This window comes from Mus caroli, unplaced genomic scaffold (assembly GCF_978045245.1).
Source record: "Mus caroli unplaced genomic scaffold, Mus_caroli_1 scaffold_9, whole genome shotgun sequence".
NCBI lineage: Eukaryota > Metazoa > Chordata > Mammalia > Rodentia > Muridae > Mus > Mus caroli.
The window spans coordinates 37,322,271-37,336,434 of NW_028227264.1; the positions used below are offsets into that span (position 1 = coordinate 37,322,271).

Sequence of the window (14,164 nt, forward strand, 5' to 3'; positions counted from 1 at the left end):
TCAAGCTGGTTAGGAGTTAGCATTACAACTGATTCCTGCTAAACACAACTTTCTGCAGTGCCTGGCAGGAAATGTTTAATTTAACTCCTGTTAAGAGAAAAAAAAAATCAATTGACAATTTCTTTCACAGCACCTAGAAAAGAGTCACACACCCTTTGGCCACTCAATTAATGTTAATTGAAATGTACCGAAAGATTGGAATTGAATTCATGACCCTGAAATCAGTAAATCACGAGATCATTATAGAAAGCAGGCACCTGGAAAGGTCAAGGGTCAAGATTAGCGTTCATTCTAAGTGCACAGTATCCTTTATTACCTCCTCACCAAAAATTTCAAACATCACTCCTAACTGAGTAGGGGGTTGGGGGTGGCTTAAGGAATAAGAGAGGGGAAAGAAGGGAGAAAGAGAGGGGAAAGGTGAAGGGGAGAGGAGGGAAAGCAGAAGAAAGAAGAGGAGACATAAATAAAGCATGAAAGCTTATAGCAATGGCAGCTCTGGTGTGCTACAGTATTTTATTCAGTGTGGTGTTGTGTCCCTAAGAAGTATGCTTTGAATGAAAGCAATAAAAGGAACTTAGATAAAACATCTGTTTTGATGACATCGCAGATTGGTTGATAATTAGTTTTGAGCCACCCTCTGGCTCTCTCTCACAATTCCTTCATCTTTACAGCACCCTACTGGTATATACAGAGGGCACTCTTCTCTAAATGTCATTCTGCAGTGGTGGTCCAGCAGGGTTCCATGGAAGTTACTGCGTGTTTTACTGGCTCCATAGGCACAAATGTCAATCAACCTGACATCATGTTTCTGACTCAATCTATCCATGAAATCATTCAAAATTTATAAACTTTCACCCTCAAAATATAAACATTGAAAATTCCTCAACATTTATCTGGTGTGCACACTTTTTTTTCTTTCATCTCTTTTTGTGGGGTAGGGAGTTTTGTTTTGTTTTGTTTTGTTTTGTTTTGTTTTGTTTTGTTTTGTTTCAAAGTCTCTCATAACTTAGACTGGCTTCCGACATTAAATTTCTGATCCTCCTGCCTCTCCCTCCCAAGGGCTGGGATTACAAGTGTGTACTGCTGTGCTGTTGTGTGCATTGTTGGGGATCAAACCCAGGCTTTGTGCATCCTAGGTGCTATGTATTTGTTTGTTTGGATTTCTTGGACAAGATCTTAGAGTCTTACTCTTCAGCCTAGGCTGGTTTGAAACTCATGGCAATCTTGCTGCCTTTGTTTTCTAAATGCTGAGATTACAGGCATGATATAATTTTTTCTTGTCTACTTTCTTCATAGTTTACTCGTGATGCTATTTCTAGGAAGAGGTCCAAGGGAGGGAAGACAAAGAGTATATGGAAGGGACAGACCTTCATATAGCATGACTCTTGCCATAATTGATCCTTTTCTCTATCAAAATCAAGCTCTGTTTCATGGCTACAACAAAATGAAAACAATATCATTTTATTATCTTCATTCTTTTCATTCTGATTTGAAAAAAACTAAAATGAACTATTTTTGTGGATTCTTACTCTGTCCATTGGGCAAGTCAGGCCTGCTACAGGGGAGATTGGCTGATGATGGAGTTAAACGATGAGAGAAGTAGCTGGGAAAATAGAGAGGAAGTTGTTCAGCCTGGGAACAAACTGGGCCTGGGCTAGTCAGTGCAGGCTAAGGAAGAGTTGACTGTGCTCATCAGTGCTTTTCACACCGGGTAGGATCTGCAGTGTCCAATAGTCTAAGCAGAGACAATCATAGTATGCAGGGTATTGGTGAAGAAAGTGATATTAGCTGTAAGTGTTTGGAATTCAGAGAAAATAAGACGCTACTGAACCTGAGAATCAGTAAAAGAGAGGAATTAGGATGAGCTGTGAAGGTGAGAGTGGTATTTACATGATAGATGATTAAAAAGTGTTGGTTAGCCAGGCATAGTGGGTCAGACCTTTAATCTTAGCACACAGGCAACAGAGGCAGGCTGAGTTCAAGGCCAGCCTCATCTACATAGTGAGTTCCAGAACAACCAGGGCTATGTATGTCTCAAATAGAGGGAGAGGGGAATTATTGGTCAGAAAAGTAAATGTTATAATACATTTTGTAAGTCCAGTTCAGAAATGGTTTAAGTATAACTATAAACCCTGAAGTTCAGGAGATGCAGGCACAGGATGTCAACCATTTACCCCGTTGGTCCTTGCTATGCCTGTGTGAATCCTTAGAAGATAATATGGTTATTCTCCTCTGTATGTGAGAACATGTATGTGATAGGTTCTCAGTGAGTGTTCCCTGAACCCTACTCAAACTTAGAAGGGACAATGCAGAGAACATGGTGTTTCAGGACAGAGGGGAGGCTGCCAGAGAATCAGACAGACCTTAGCCCACCATTGTGTGCCTGGCAAGCTCTGTACCCTCCCCGGGGCTGGCCTTCAAGAGTGACAGCTGAGTCCCATGTAGGTAGCAGCATATGGCTTCAGGCCTTTGTCCAACCTGCACTACTTAAATAAACCTTTGCAAAGAGGGACAGGAGACTCTTAAAATCGCCATTCCTATTTTTAGCAGCTACTGACAAGCAACAGCTATCATGAGTCAAAAGGACACCTTCAGGGCAGGGCAGAAAAATGAATGTGATCGTAATGTACCCTCAGGAAGGGAGACTCAGGAAAACCTTCCAACGCAGGTGGCTTTGAAAAACAAAAGCAAAAATGGGAAGGCAGCATCTGTGATCCCTGAAGTACCAAAATGAAATCCTAAGTGTGGCCCCATTTCCTATGGAAGTAAGAAGGAGAAGTAACCAAATTGTTTATTGGCAGAAATTTGCACAGTTCAGACATGAACGGGCTGGTACAGAAGGCTTTGGATGCATCAAACGTCTATGAAAATATCGCCAATTATGTCAGTGAAGCCAACGAAACAGCAGAACTTGCTCTGAATATCACTGATCGAATTTATGATGTGAGTACTACTTTACATCAGGGTTTGTTGATAGATCGCCTTTTCTTCTCTCTGTTTTGATTAACTAATTCTTATTGTCTTTCTTGTTTTTTTATACAAAAATACCATTATGCCTTGCTTTTATTTGCTACTGTACTTCATTCTTCCCCACTTACTAGTCTTTCTTCCTTCCTAAATAGTTCCCTTCTGCTTTTGTGTGAGTATATGTGTGTGCTAGAAAATCTATATAAATATAAATATAATATGTATATTATATATAATATCTATATTCTATATAGATATTCAGTGAATATATATTATATATGTATATACACATATGATATAATATATGTTATATATCTATATATGTAATAAGTTATATAATATAAATTAATATAACATAACATGTGTGTTACATATATGTGTGTATTGTATATATATATTATATAATATGTGGTTTTTATTAATATATATTATATGTGTATATAGCCCTGGTTTTCTTTAATCATCCCTTAACCCTTGACCTTTCTATGAAAAATGTAAGTGTCATAAAGGTCAGGAGCACTAAGAAAAGAGCATTGTGTACCATAATGGTTTGGGTTTACAAGTTCATCAGGATGAGTCCAGTTTGCAAACTTGAGTTTCTCTATGTTTCTCTGTTGGTTGTTTAGTTTTTCTTTTTCTTTTTGCCAAAGCCTCCAAAGTAAACATTGTCAAGCTAGTGCATCTTCTAAGTCTTAAGATGAATCTCTCTCTCTCTCTCTCTCTCTCTCTCTCTCTCTCTCTCTCTCTCTCTCTTCAGTTCATAATTATTTATCTGGTGGTTTCTTTTTGACAAGCCATGGCCACAGCATTCTCCGGGATTTGCTGGATTGTCCTGGGGGGGGGGAGGGGGGTAAGGGAACCAACTTTGAAAACACCAAAACATTGTTTTCTTCTCTCTCCCTCTGTTCTTGGTTCTGAGCTATGAAAGTGAAGCTATGTGAAGTTTGCTTCGTGTTGAGCAGATAAATGACATCACTTCAAATAACAGCATTTCAATCCAAAAACTATGAAACAATCAGCTGTCCTCACCTCTCTGACTGCTTGTTTTGTAGGCTGTGAGTGGGATTGACACGCAGATCATTTACCATAAGGATGAAAGTGACAACCTTCTCAATCAAGCCAGAGAGCTGCAAGCCAAGGCAGATTCTAGTAAATATCTCATTTTCTCCTCCTTCTGATTCCTAGCCACCTTTTATAAATATATACAGGTTTCTAAGACCTAGGCTTGAGGAATAACTAATATTTCACTAAATAATATCAATACTTTATAATCAAGTTACAAAACAGCATTCGTGATATTTCAAAGTAAATTATGATTCAAAAAGAGCTTCCATGCAGGAAAACAGCATGGAAACATACGTATCCAACATATGGTGGCAAATCCTGCTAATCCAATGTGCTGACTAGTAGGAAGATCATAATATTCAAGGGGATAAAACCATAAAATGCACTCAACATGAAAACTATGTTCCCCATAATTTGATCTTCCATTAGTCATCCAGAAGCCTTCACATTTTCAAAAGTGAAGGGAGAGCATCATCCCTTTGAGAGCTGGTTCAGGAAACTGGATAAAGTCATCCTGCTAAGAGCCGACCGGGATGACAGGAAACTGCCAGCCACCTGGTCGGCACTGTGCTGCTATAGCTCGTGTTTGCTGCAGTAGATGGCTGTGGGTAAGCCTAAAAGACACATGGAAAGACGCTTTCCCCACTGCTCTAAAAGTGAGCACACTGAGAATGGAATAGAAGGACATGGTGAAACACTGCCGTCCCTTTAAACCTCGAGAGGGACAACTGAATGGACCAAGGTCATGGACTCATCCCTATTTGAGCTATTTGAGCCTAAAGCATTGTAAGCATTGTAAGTGAGTTGGGAAGCATCTAGCTGATTTCTAGCTATCAGCTGAAAACAAGTTGAGTTTGAAATGGAGAACTTTATGAAATTTTATCAGATCAATTATCCTCAAGTCAACCATGCGTTATCTTTTTTCCCTCTTCTGAAAAAAATAATAGAGAGAGAAATGATCACACTTTGATTTTCATATTCTGCATGCTTAGTAACAGGGCAACTGATATTTTTGCTTTCTAGATAGACAGGGTAATAAGAACGCCATTAATTTTCTCTGTCCTAATTTATCACAGAATCCATATTAGTGTATTATAGGGGTAATTCTGAATATGCTTTCTGGAAATTAATGTGAATACTAGCAGTAAAGAATTGGGGTGTCAACAGCAAACTATGTTAAAAGCTAAGTACTGGCTAATCTGTTTGATGGTTTTGTTTGTTGGGGGGGCAGCATATGTCGATCCTTACAATCTAGTCTTTTAAGCATTCTATTCTGCTTGTTGATTCTGCCTATGTGCTCTCAGTGAATCCTATCATCAACGAGCCTCTGAGCCTCCTAAAAACTACCTTCCTGTCTGGGATTAGCATGTCCTCAGAGTCCCACATTTGATATCCAATAAGTTTCCTTTATCATCTTCTTCAACTGTTTGGCAGATCTGGTCACATATTTGATGAGCTGTTTGTTTGGGGTTAAGTTCCTTCCCGGGTACAAAGGACATTAAGGAGTTAGGACCGTATGAGTGACTGTAAACGTGACAGGACTCTCTCCTTTGGGCAATAAGCACATTTGTGATATGAGTTCTGGTTTTCATGTAGTCAGCTACAGCCTAATTCCAGGTTAGCGTTTCTCCATTTTCAAATGGCTTCCTGTGATGAGGAACGTTCACTTCACAGCTGTCTTTCTTTTTCACTGTCTGTAACAACGATTTAACAATCTGGAATAAACTTCATAAAGTTCTGCTTACCACAGTCTCCTGGAAAGATGGTAGTTTCACCCTCAGGAAAGAAACACTTTCAGCAAAGCTCCTCATATTGTTAGCAAGAGCCCTAAACTTGGGGTTAAAGTAGCATTTAACGCACTCACAGGCCCCCAAACAAAAGCTAAAGCTTTATCTTCCCATATCTGAAAACAAAAACTTTAAAAACAAATGGGAATGGATGTTCATTGTCACTAAAAGTGTGTGAAGTCACTCTTGGAATGCTGGGAAATTCCCAGAATCCTGAGGAAATGGGTGCTTATTCCTGGTTGCACCGTATTTCATGACAGTAAACCGGTGAAGATCCACCTTGTAGATATCCTCTGTGCATAGCACTGACAAGCACTCAGAGAGTGAGCTAGGAGCGACAGAGCCCTGGAGATAGGGGATGCGGGTTTTAGAAGTCCACTGCAGGAAACAGAAGGGAGGAAGAGAGGCAACTCATTGACCAATTGTCAAGAAATACAACATGCTAGTTACTGGGAAAGCTGGTCTCCTGTTCAGATAAAGGGATACAACTGCACAGTCCGCTAGGATTTGCTCAAGAATAATTCCAGTTTGCAAATCATGCCCAGAGCATATTTTTGAGAAAAGAAAGAACAAAAACAAAACAAACAAAACCCAGATCCTTTCACAAATGATACACAGAGAGTAGATGACCCAGGTCAGTTAACTTGGGCATTTAGCTCTCCCAGGAAGATGCCTCCAGGCTCCCAGGAATTCTTTCAAAATTTTAGAGAAGAAAGGTCATCACTTTTATACAAACACTTAGAGAAATATGAAATAGTAAAAGAAATATGCTCCAGATTTTCCTATAAAAGCCAACAAAATGTAAATATCAAAATCTCAGTAGGGCATAGAAAAGGGGGAAATGCAAGCCAGATTCTCTTACAGACACAAAAATCCTAATCAGCCAGGTATGGTGGTTCATGCCTGTAATCTCAGCATTCAGGAGGCTACTGAGGCAGGAGGTTGACTACAAAGCCAAGACCAGCTTAGACTAGAGAATAAGATCTCAGCTCAAAAAAACCCAAATTTTAGCAAATCAAATACACCATGTATAGAAGTGGTAGCATATGGTGAAAAACATAAATTTATAACAGGATTTCAAAGGTAATTTAATATTTAAAGTATTGTAGCCCACCATATTTACAAGCTGTAGGAGAAAATTCATATGCTCATGTCGCTATTCATGGGAAATCTTTTTTATCTACTTTCTCTCTATATGTAAAATGTAAAATGGACAATTCTACAACATGTATCTATAGGATATATATATATGTATATATATACATATATATATACATATATCAGTCTTCCCCTTCTCCAACTCCTCCCAGATCACCTTCCTACCCACTTCACTTCATTAATAAAACAACACAAATCCAATATTTTTTAAACTCTTAGTAAACAGAGAACAGAAGAAAATTTCCATAATCTAATAAAGAATAATCAAGTAATATTCAGCAAACATGTTCATAATAAAATATTAAAAGGCTTTTCCAATGAGACTGCAAACAAAGACAGGTTATATCCATTACTAATTCTATACATAAATATCTAGCTTAGTTTTAAAAAAAAAAAGCTGGAAATTAGCATTTAAAAATAATACTGTTTCCAGTAGCATCAAATACCTAGGGGAAAAATTAATAGAATTCAATAAGAATGGTACATATAAAACTAGAGCATACTACTAAAAGACAATAAAGATGCTCAATAGTAGAACCCAGAATTTTGTGCAATAAATATGTTTAAAATACAGATGAAATATTTAAGTAAAAGTTTAAAAGAACAATAGATACCATATTTACTGAAAGACTCAACTCTGAAATAGACAATTCTACACCATATATCTATAGGTGCAATACAATGCTAGTTGAAACACTGTAACACTGTGGATATATAGATAGACCTAATTCTGGAATTTCCTCAAGAAGAGAGAGAAAATTCCAGTAGCCAGTCTTGAAAAGTAAGAGCAAAGTATCTAAATGATAACACATGTGAGTAACACTAAATACACTGAGTGGTTGTGTTTGTACAGCTATAAGTGTGATACAGTAATGAATGATGATATTTATAATAATATATATGATAATTAATCAAAGACAAGCAAAATGCTAGAGACGCCACGTGAAAGGAAGAGGGCCTGGGGGTAGAGGAAGGGAACAGTGAGGAGGTCAGGACATGATAATATGGGATTGAAGATAATCAAGGGATGTTACATACATGTATGTAATGTCACAATGAAATCCATTGTTTTTTGCAATTGGAAGATGCTAATGAAAATGAAAAAAAGATATCAAGACATGACTTTATAGATATCAAAACAAATATATAAAAATCATAGTACTTTGTCATGTCATTGGGGGGACACACCAAATTTAAAACCACACAATATTTTCACTCACACGCACATACCCTCCAGCACACACACATGTAGTTAAAAATAAAATAAATCTTTCCAAAGTGAAGAAGGTGGAAAGATGGGTCATCAGGTGAGAGGACAAACTGTTCTTGCAGAGAATGCCAGCTTGTCGCTCTCTGGTGGCTCACAATCTCTAAGGAGCTCCAGGGGAGCCGATGCCCTCTGCTGGCCTCTGTGAGCATACGCAGTACCGTACACATACCCCCACAGAGACACAAACATACACATAAATAAAAATAAAATAAATCCTCAAAGCTAGATAATGGCAGACAGAGACTGAACTCCAAATAGTGGTGGTCTCTGGCTAACCATACAGAGTCCACAGGAGCCTGGCGAGTGCTCATACCATTCTGTCTTGATGGCGTCCATGTGGCTGTATTTTGTGTTCACTGTGTAAAAATTCACCAAGCTGTGCATATATATCTGTGCCATGTCTTAGGTACATGACATATAAAAATTTTATTGAGAGAACTGCAGGGGCATAGTCAGATTCTCTTATAACCATGTATCATCATGTAAATAGATAATTTTTTAATTTATCATTTGTGCTACTAGATAATATTAGTCACAGCTTTGCTCTGTTTCTCAAAAAAAAATTAGCATCATGACGTCCTAAGTCACTCCCAACCAGTGTCAGGAGTTTTCAGCTATCCTGGACCTCTTATTCTGAACTCCTTTTACCAGAACAGACCATGTGTTTCAACAGTGCTAGAGTATTCCATATCCACTATACAAGTCAGAGGTCACACTGCCGAGGTGGAGGCTTCCTTCAGGCATCATGGACCACCTGGTACTTTTCTCCACTTCTTCTCCACAGGCAATGATGAAGCAGTGGCTGACACCAGCAGGCGTGTGGGAGGAGCCCTGTGGAGGAAGGGCGCCCTCAGAGACAGACTGAATGATGCTGTTAAGCAGCTACAGGCAACAGAGAGAGGTAAGGATCCAGAGCTTCAAGGTCCTGTGTGTTTGTCCACTGGTGTAAAACAGCCTTGGGGGAAAGGGGGATTAGGTGACTCCTTTGTCATCAGCTCCCTACTCATCTTAGGGTGTTTGTTCTCTCCTGACCAAAAAAAAAAGTTCATTACTATCCAAGAACTACCCTCAGAAATAAAGCTACAACCATATCACCCAGAGATGAGCATTAAATGAAGAGCTTTCTTTCCATTTTTGCTCTGTGCCGCATGCATATGCCTGCATGTGTTTGAGTAGGATCGTGCTGTTCATACTGCTTGGTTACCTCTCTTCTGAACGTTGTTCCTTGCTTGCAGCATGCCCTAATTTGGTCATTAGATTTCTCTGCCACCACCCCCCTCACACACACACTGTAAACAGCATCCTTCTGTTAGATGTCAAGTTGTTCTTATCAAATAAGCAAGGAGATCAGTATGCCAAGTAGAGAAACAAGAGTTTCTTGCCTGTTTTGGGACCTGAGTCAAGGTGTCTTGAAAGGCTGTGACTGGACGCAGATGTGCCTTCCTGGGTGCCGCTGGCTGCTGGATATGGGTGTTGTGTTGTGCTGACATGAGCTGGCCTCGGAACCAAGGAGCCCTGGCCGGGAGAGTGTGCATGAGCTGAAAAGCCTAATCAGAGCTACAGATGACTGACTGGGGTTTGCTGAGTCTGTGCTGTAGAGACCAGAGTCACAGTTTGCCTTCCAGATGAAGAGAATCCTGAGGTTTGTTGAGGCTGGGAAACTTTCTCCAATGGGTGCAGCTGATAGGAGGGAAATCCAGGATTCAAACCAATGTCCAGCCAGATCTGGAGCACAGAGGATTAAACAAAATGTTTCTTCACTTTAAAAACTTGAAGTTAGAAATATCAACTAAGTACTTTTATTACAAAAGTAGTGAATTACCCTTATAGAAAAAATGTGAAAACCCACATTAGAGAGGGGAATAAAAGAAGAAAAAAATCACCTATAATCCCATCATCAGGAAAAAATGTGTAGTTGTAAACTTACATTATCTTTATTTTAAATGTGCAGTAAGCTTTATCTGGGTGTACAATGTATGCCTCTGTGTGTGTGTGTGAGAGAGAGAGAGAGAGAGAGAGCATATATCATAGGTCATGACTCCACTGTACACTTTGAAAGTCAAGGAACCTCAGGTACTGGTCTTCAGTCTGTGCTGTTCAAAACAAGGTCTCAAGTTCCTGGAACTCACTATGTTAAGGTCACCAGGCTGGCCTTGAACTTGCCTTGATCCCCCTGCCTGTACCTCAAGACTGAGATTACAGCTATGTCTCACTACACTTGGCTGTCTTATTGATTCTGTGAGGCAGGGGCCTGGTCATGTAGCCATGGCTGGCCTAGAACTTCCTATGTCCCCTAGCTACACTGGTCTCAGACTTGTGGTAATCTCTGCTGCCCCCTGCTGGTTCACAAGCTTCCAGGGATACTTCTGTCAGTTTGCCAATTTGCTATGCCTCTGGCTTGCAAATGTGCACTACCACTTCTGACCTCATGTGGGTTCTGGGGAACCCCATCCTAAATATGTAATAATTTTTTTTAGTGAAACTTGGATCTTAACATTAAAGCTTTTCTGAGCCATGTTTTTCTTTTGAAAAGAAAAACCTTTTCTTAATTATTTACTTCTGTTCTAAATGTAGCATCATTTTTTATGGCAAAAGTTCTTCTACAAGAAATTACTTTTCCATAAAAGGAAGAGGCTTTTATGGTGAAGTTCAGATGTGAACAACATAGAAGCTGAAACTTTGTGTGCATTTTCTGTCACTTTCAAACCAGATTACTAACCTAAATAAATACTAAGGTTTCTTGTTTGTTGCTGCTGACTGTTGTTATTGGTTTGGTTTTGTAATTTACTTCTTAATTTTAAAACATTTTAGGCAATCATTTTTGTATTATCAGGACTGCAGAGTCTTACCAACTCGCATCAATGCTGTTTATCATAGTCCAGTTCTTATAACTTATAACACAGTCGTCATATATTTAAACGTCTTAGTCTCCTTTCACAGCCCAAAATTTGAGGTCCATTTGACCCCAGTGTTTACAATGAGATCCATCCATGCTCTCCAGTAAAGGGAACATCCCTCTACTCTGTGTGCAGGGGACGCCCACCAGCGCCTGGGCCAGTCCAAGCTCTTCATTGAGGAAGCTAACAAGACGACAGCGGCTGTCCAACAGGTTACCACACCAATGGCTAACAACCTCAGCAACTGGTCCCAGAACCTGCAGACCTTTGACTCATCTGCATATAACACTGCAGTGGACTCTGCTCGGGATGCAGGTACCTCTTGCAAGCTTTACCATCTTGCCTGCCTGAAGAATTGGTCATTAAACTCTGCACAGTTTTTGATAAGATACAGTGTGTGCTATTTGCCTTTCAGGTTGGAAAGCTGTAGAAATTAGTTTAGAAAAAGAGAAATATTTTACTCTGCTCATCTGAGTTTACCTAGAGTATAAATTTATCTGGATTCTAGACACTTATATATGTACCTACATGATATATACATAAATTTACAGATAGGTGCATTGGTAGAAGTAATACCGTAGTTAAATTGATGAAGTGGGTTTTATTATTATTATTATTATTATTATATGGCAACATTTATAATGGTAGCAAATATCCTTATCAATGTAAGACTGATCTTTTAGCACATAAGTTTAATCAAATATTAAATAACTATAGCAAAATACTGTCTTACGCCGGGGCCTAGCAAACACAGAAGTGGATGCTCACAAGTCAGCTATTGGATGGACCACAGGGCCCCCAATGGAGGAGCTAGAGAAAGTACCCAAGGAGCTAAAGGGATCTGCAATCCTATAGGAGGAACAACAATATGAACTAACCAGTACCCCCCTGGAGCTCGTGTCTCTAGCTGCATATGAATCAGAAAATGGCCTAGTCTGCCATCAGTGGAGAGGCCCATTAGTCATACAAACTTTATATGCCTCAGTACAGGGGAACGACAGGGCCAAGAAGTGGGAGTGGATGGGTGGGGGAATGGTTGGGGAAGCGTGTGGGGACTTTTGGGATAGCATTGAAAATGTAAATGAAATAAATACCCAATTAAAAAAAATACTGTCTTACTTTAGAAGAAAAACTATCTAGTAAATGGCATTGATCTTCTCACTAACTCACATTCGCTTTGTGCTTGCCTGAGTGAATCAGATTATTGCCAACAAATATCAACTATGTGTGTTGGCCAATTCACATATACAATTTTATAGCAATGAAAATTATATCTATTAATGTCTACCTAATGTAGTTTGGTATATGTGGTTTAAAATCACATAATAACAGAGAATGTCTTTTTTCCATGCTCACATTTTTACTCAGAATCTTCATAATCTCTTGGATATCAGTGTCTACCACTGTCATGACAAATTGTGACTGGGATTGCTAGTTATTCTCTACAAACTATTCTCCAGGGTAGCTTTACAGAACACCTCTCAGTTCACAGTAGTCATGAATCCATAGCTGGTCTTTCTGGGGTGGGGGACTGGTCTGTTATTCAGCGTTTGCATTTTTTTTCTCTATCTGTTTTAAATTTATTTTCATCTTCTTTCATTTGTACTATTGAGTTCTCTGTCTTAGTTAGGGTTTCTATTGCTGTGAAAAGACACCATGACCAAGGTAACTCTTATAAAGGAAAACATTTAATTGCTACTAGCTTACAGGTTCCGAGGCTTAGTCCATTATCATCATGGAAGAAAGTATGGGAGCACACAAGTAGATTTGGTGATGGAAAAGGAGCTAAGGAGCTCACACTGGGTAAAACTTGAGCATAGGAGACCTCAAAGCCCACCTCCACAGTGGCACACTTCCTCCAACAAGTCCACACCTCCTAATAGCACCACTCCCTCTCTGCCAAGCACTAAACAGATGAGTCTACGAGGGTCATTCCTATTCAAACCACCATGTTGTAATAATAAGCACCAAAGCTAGCGCCGAATGAAATTGGCTCAAGCTACTGTGGTTTTTCTCAAATAGTAGTTGGTGATTTAAAACAAAGTAAATTAAACAACATACCATAATATAAGATTCTGTGAAGAGGATGAGAAGTCTGTGTTGTATAGCTTTCTATCAGCAGAAGAGTCTTGCTTGCCATATCCCCTTGCCTGGATCCTCATCAGAGGCTGCAAAGCTGCCCTCTCTCTCTATAGCAAAGACAGCTTTGACTTCAAGCTCCTTGTTTCCTCTGTTAACTTCATCTCTGCTGTAACAGCAGCCACAGCCATATACATCAGTATAATCCTTTTCACCTGTTGTATTAGTCTGTATTATAAACATGTGGAGCCTAAGCATATGATTAAAGGAACATCTGTATGTTGGTCATGGAGCCTGCCCTTTGGAATGTTCACCGCAAGTCAGCACACACCGCATTCCACTTATAAATCAATATGTGCTCTAAATGTCACAGAAAAGAACAGAATGGATTATGCCTTGAGCTCTGCTATTCATTTTATAAGGTTAAAAATGATGTCCATAGATCTATCAGAGGTAACATGTTTGCTGGACCTCACTTGGTTTTTAAAATAGAATTAAATATTCAAGTGACCCATTTTCCTTATTGCAGTGAGAAATCTCACCGAGGTTGTCCCCCAGCTTCTGGATCAGCTTCGTACTGTGGAGCAGAAGCGGCCTGCAAGCAACATTTCTGCCAGCATCCAGAGGATCCGAGAGCTCATTGCTCAAACAAGGAGTGTCGCAAGCAAGGTATGTGGTGAGAGGTATCATCAGTACTGGGGATGATGGGAAATGATGCTGAGCTCCAACCCTCAGCAGCTCCTGAGGCCTGGCACCTTCCTATTATGTTAGTTACTAGAACCACGTGAGATGCTTTGGACAGTAAACCTGTAGGGTCTGGTGGCATATGACTATAATCCAAGCACAAGGAGGCAAAGGGAAGAAGAGACCACAGAAAGTTGCAGGCCAGCTTCACCTACACAGCAAGTTCCCAGCCACTGGGCTTCATGGCAAGATTATAT

General features: G+C 39.6%; 1 protein-coding gene across 1 annotated transcript in view; it reads left to right on the forward strand.

Annotated features, from left to right (window-relative positions):
* The window catches only part of Lama4 (laminin subunit alpha 4), a 146,397-nt gene that overhangs the window by 88,557 nt on the left and 43,676 nt on the right, over window positions 1-14,164 (forward strand). Inside the window, exons 14-18 of the mRNA XM_021173805.3 lie at window positions 2,802-2,943; window positions 4,020-4,116; window positions 9,032-9,148; window positions 11,280-11,459; window positions 13,753-13,892. Of these exons, the coding sequence (XP_021029464.1) occupies window positions 2,802-2,943; window positions 4,020-4,116; window positions 9,032-9,148; window positions 11,280-11,459; window positions 13,753-13,892 (676 nt within the window). The remainder of the gene's footprint in view (window positions 1-2,801; window positions 2,944-4,019; window positions 4,117-9,031; window positions 9,149-11,279; window positions 11,460-13,752; window positions 13,893-14,164) is intronic.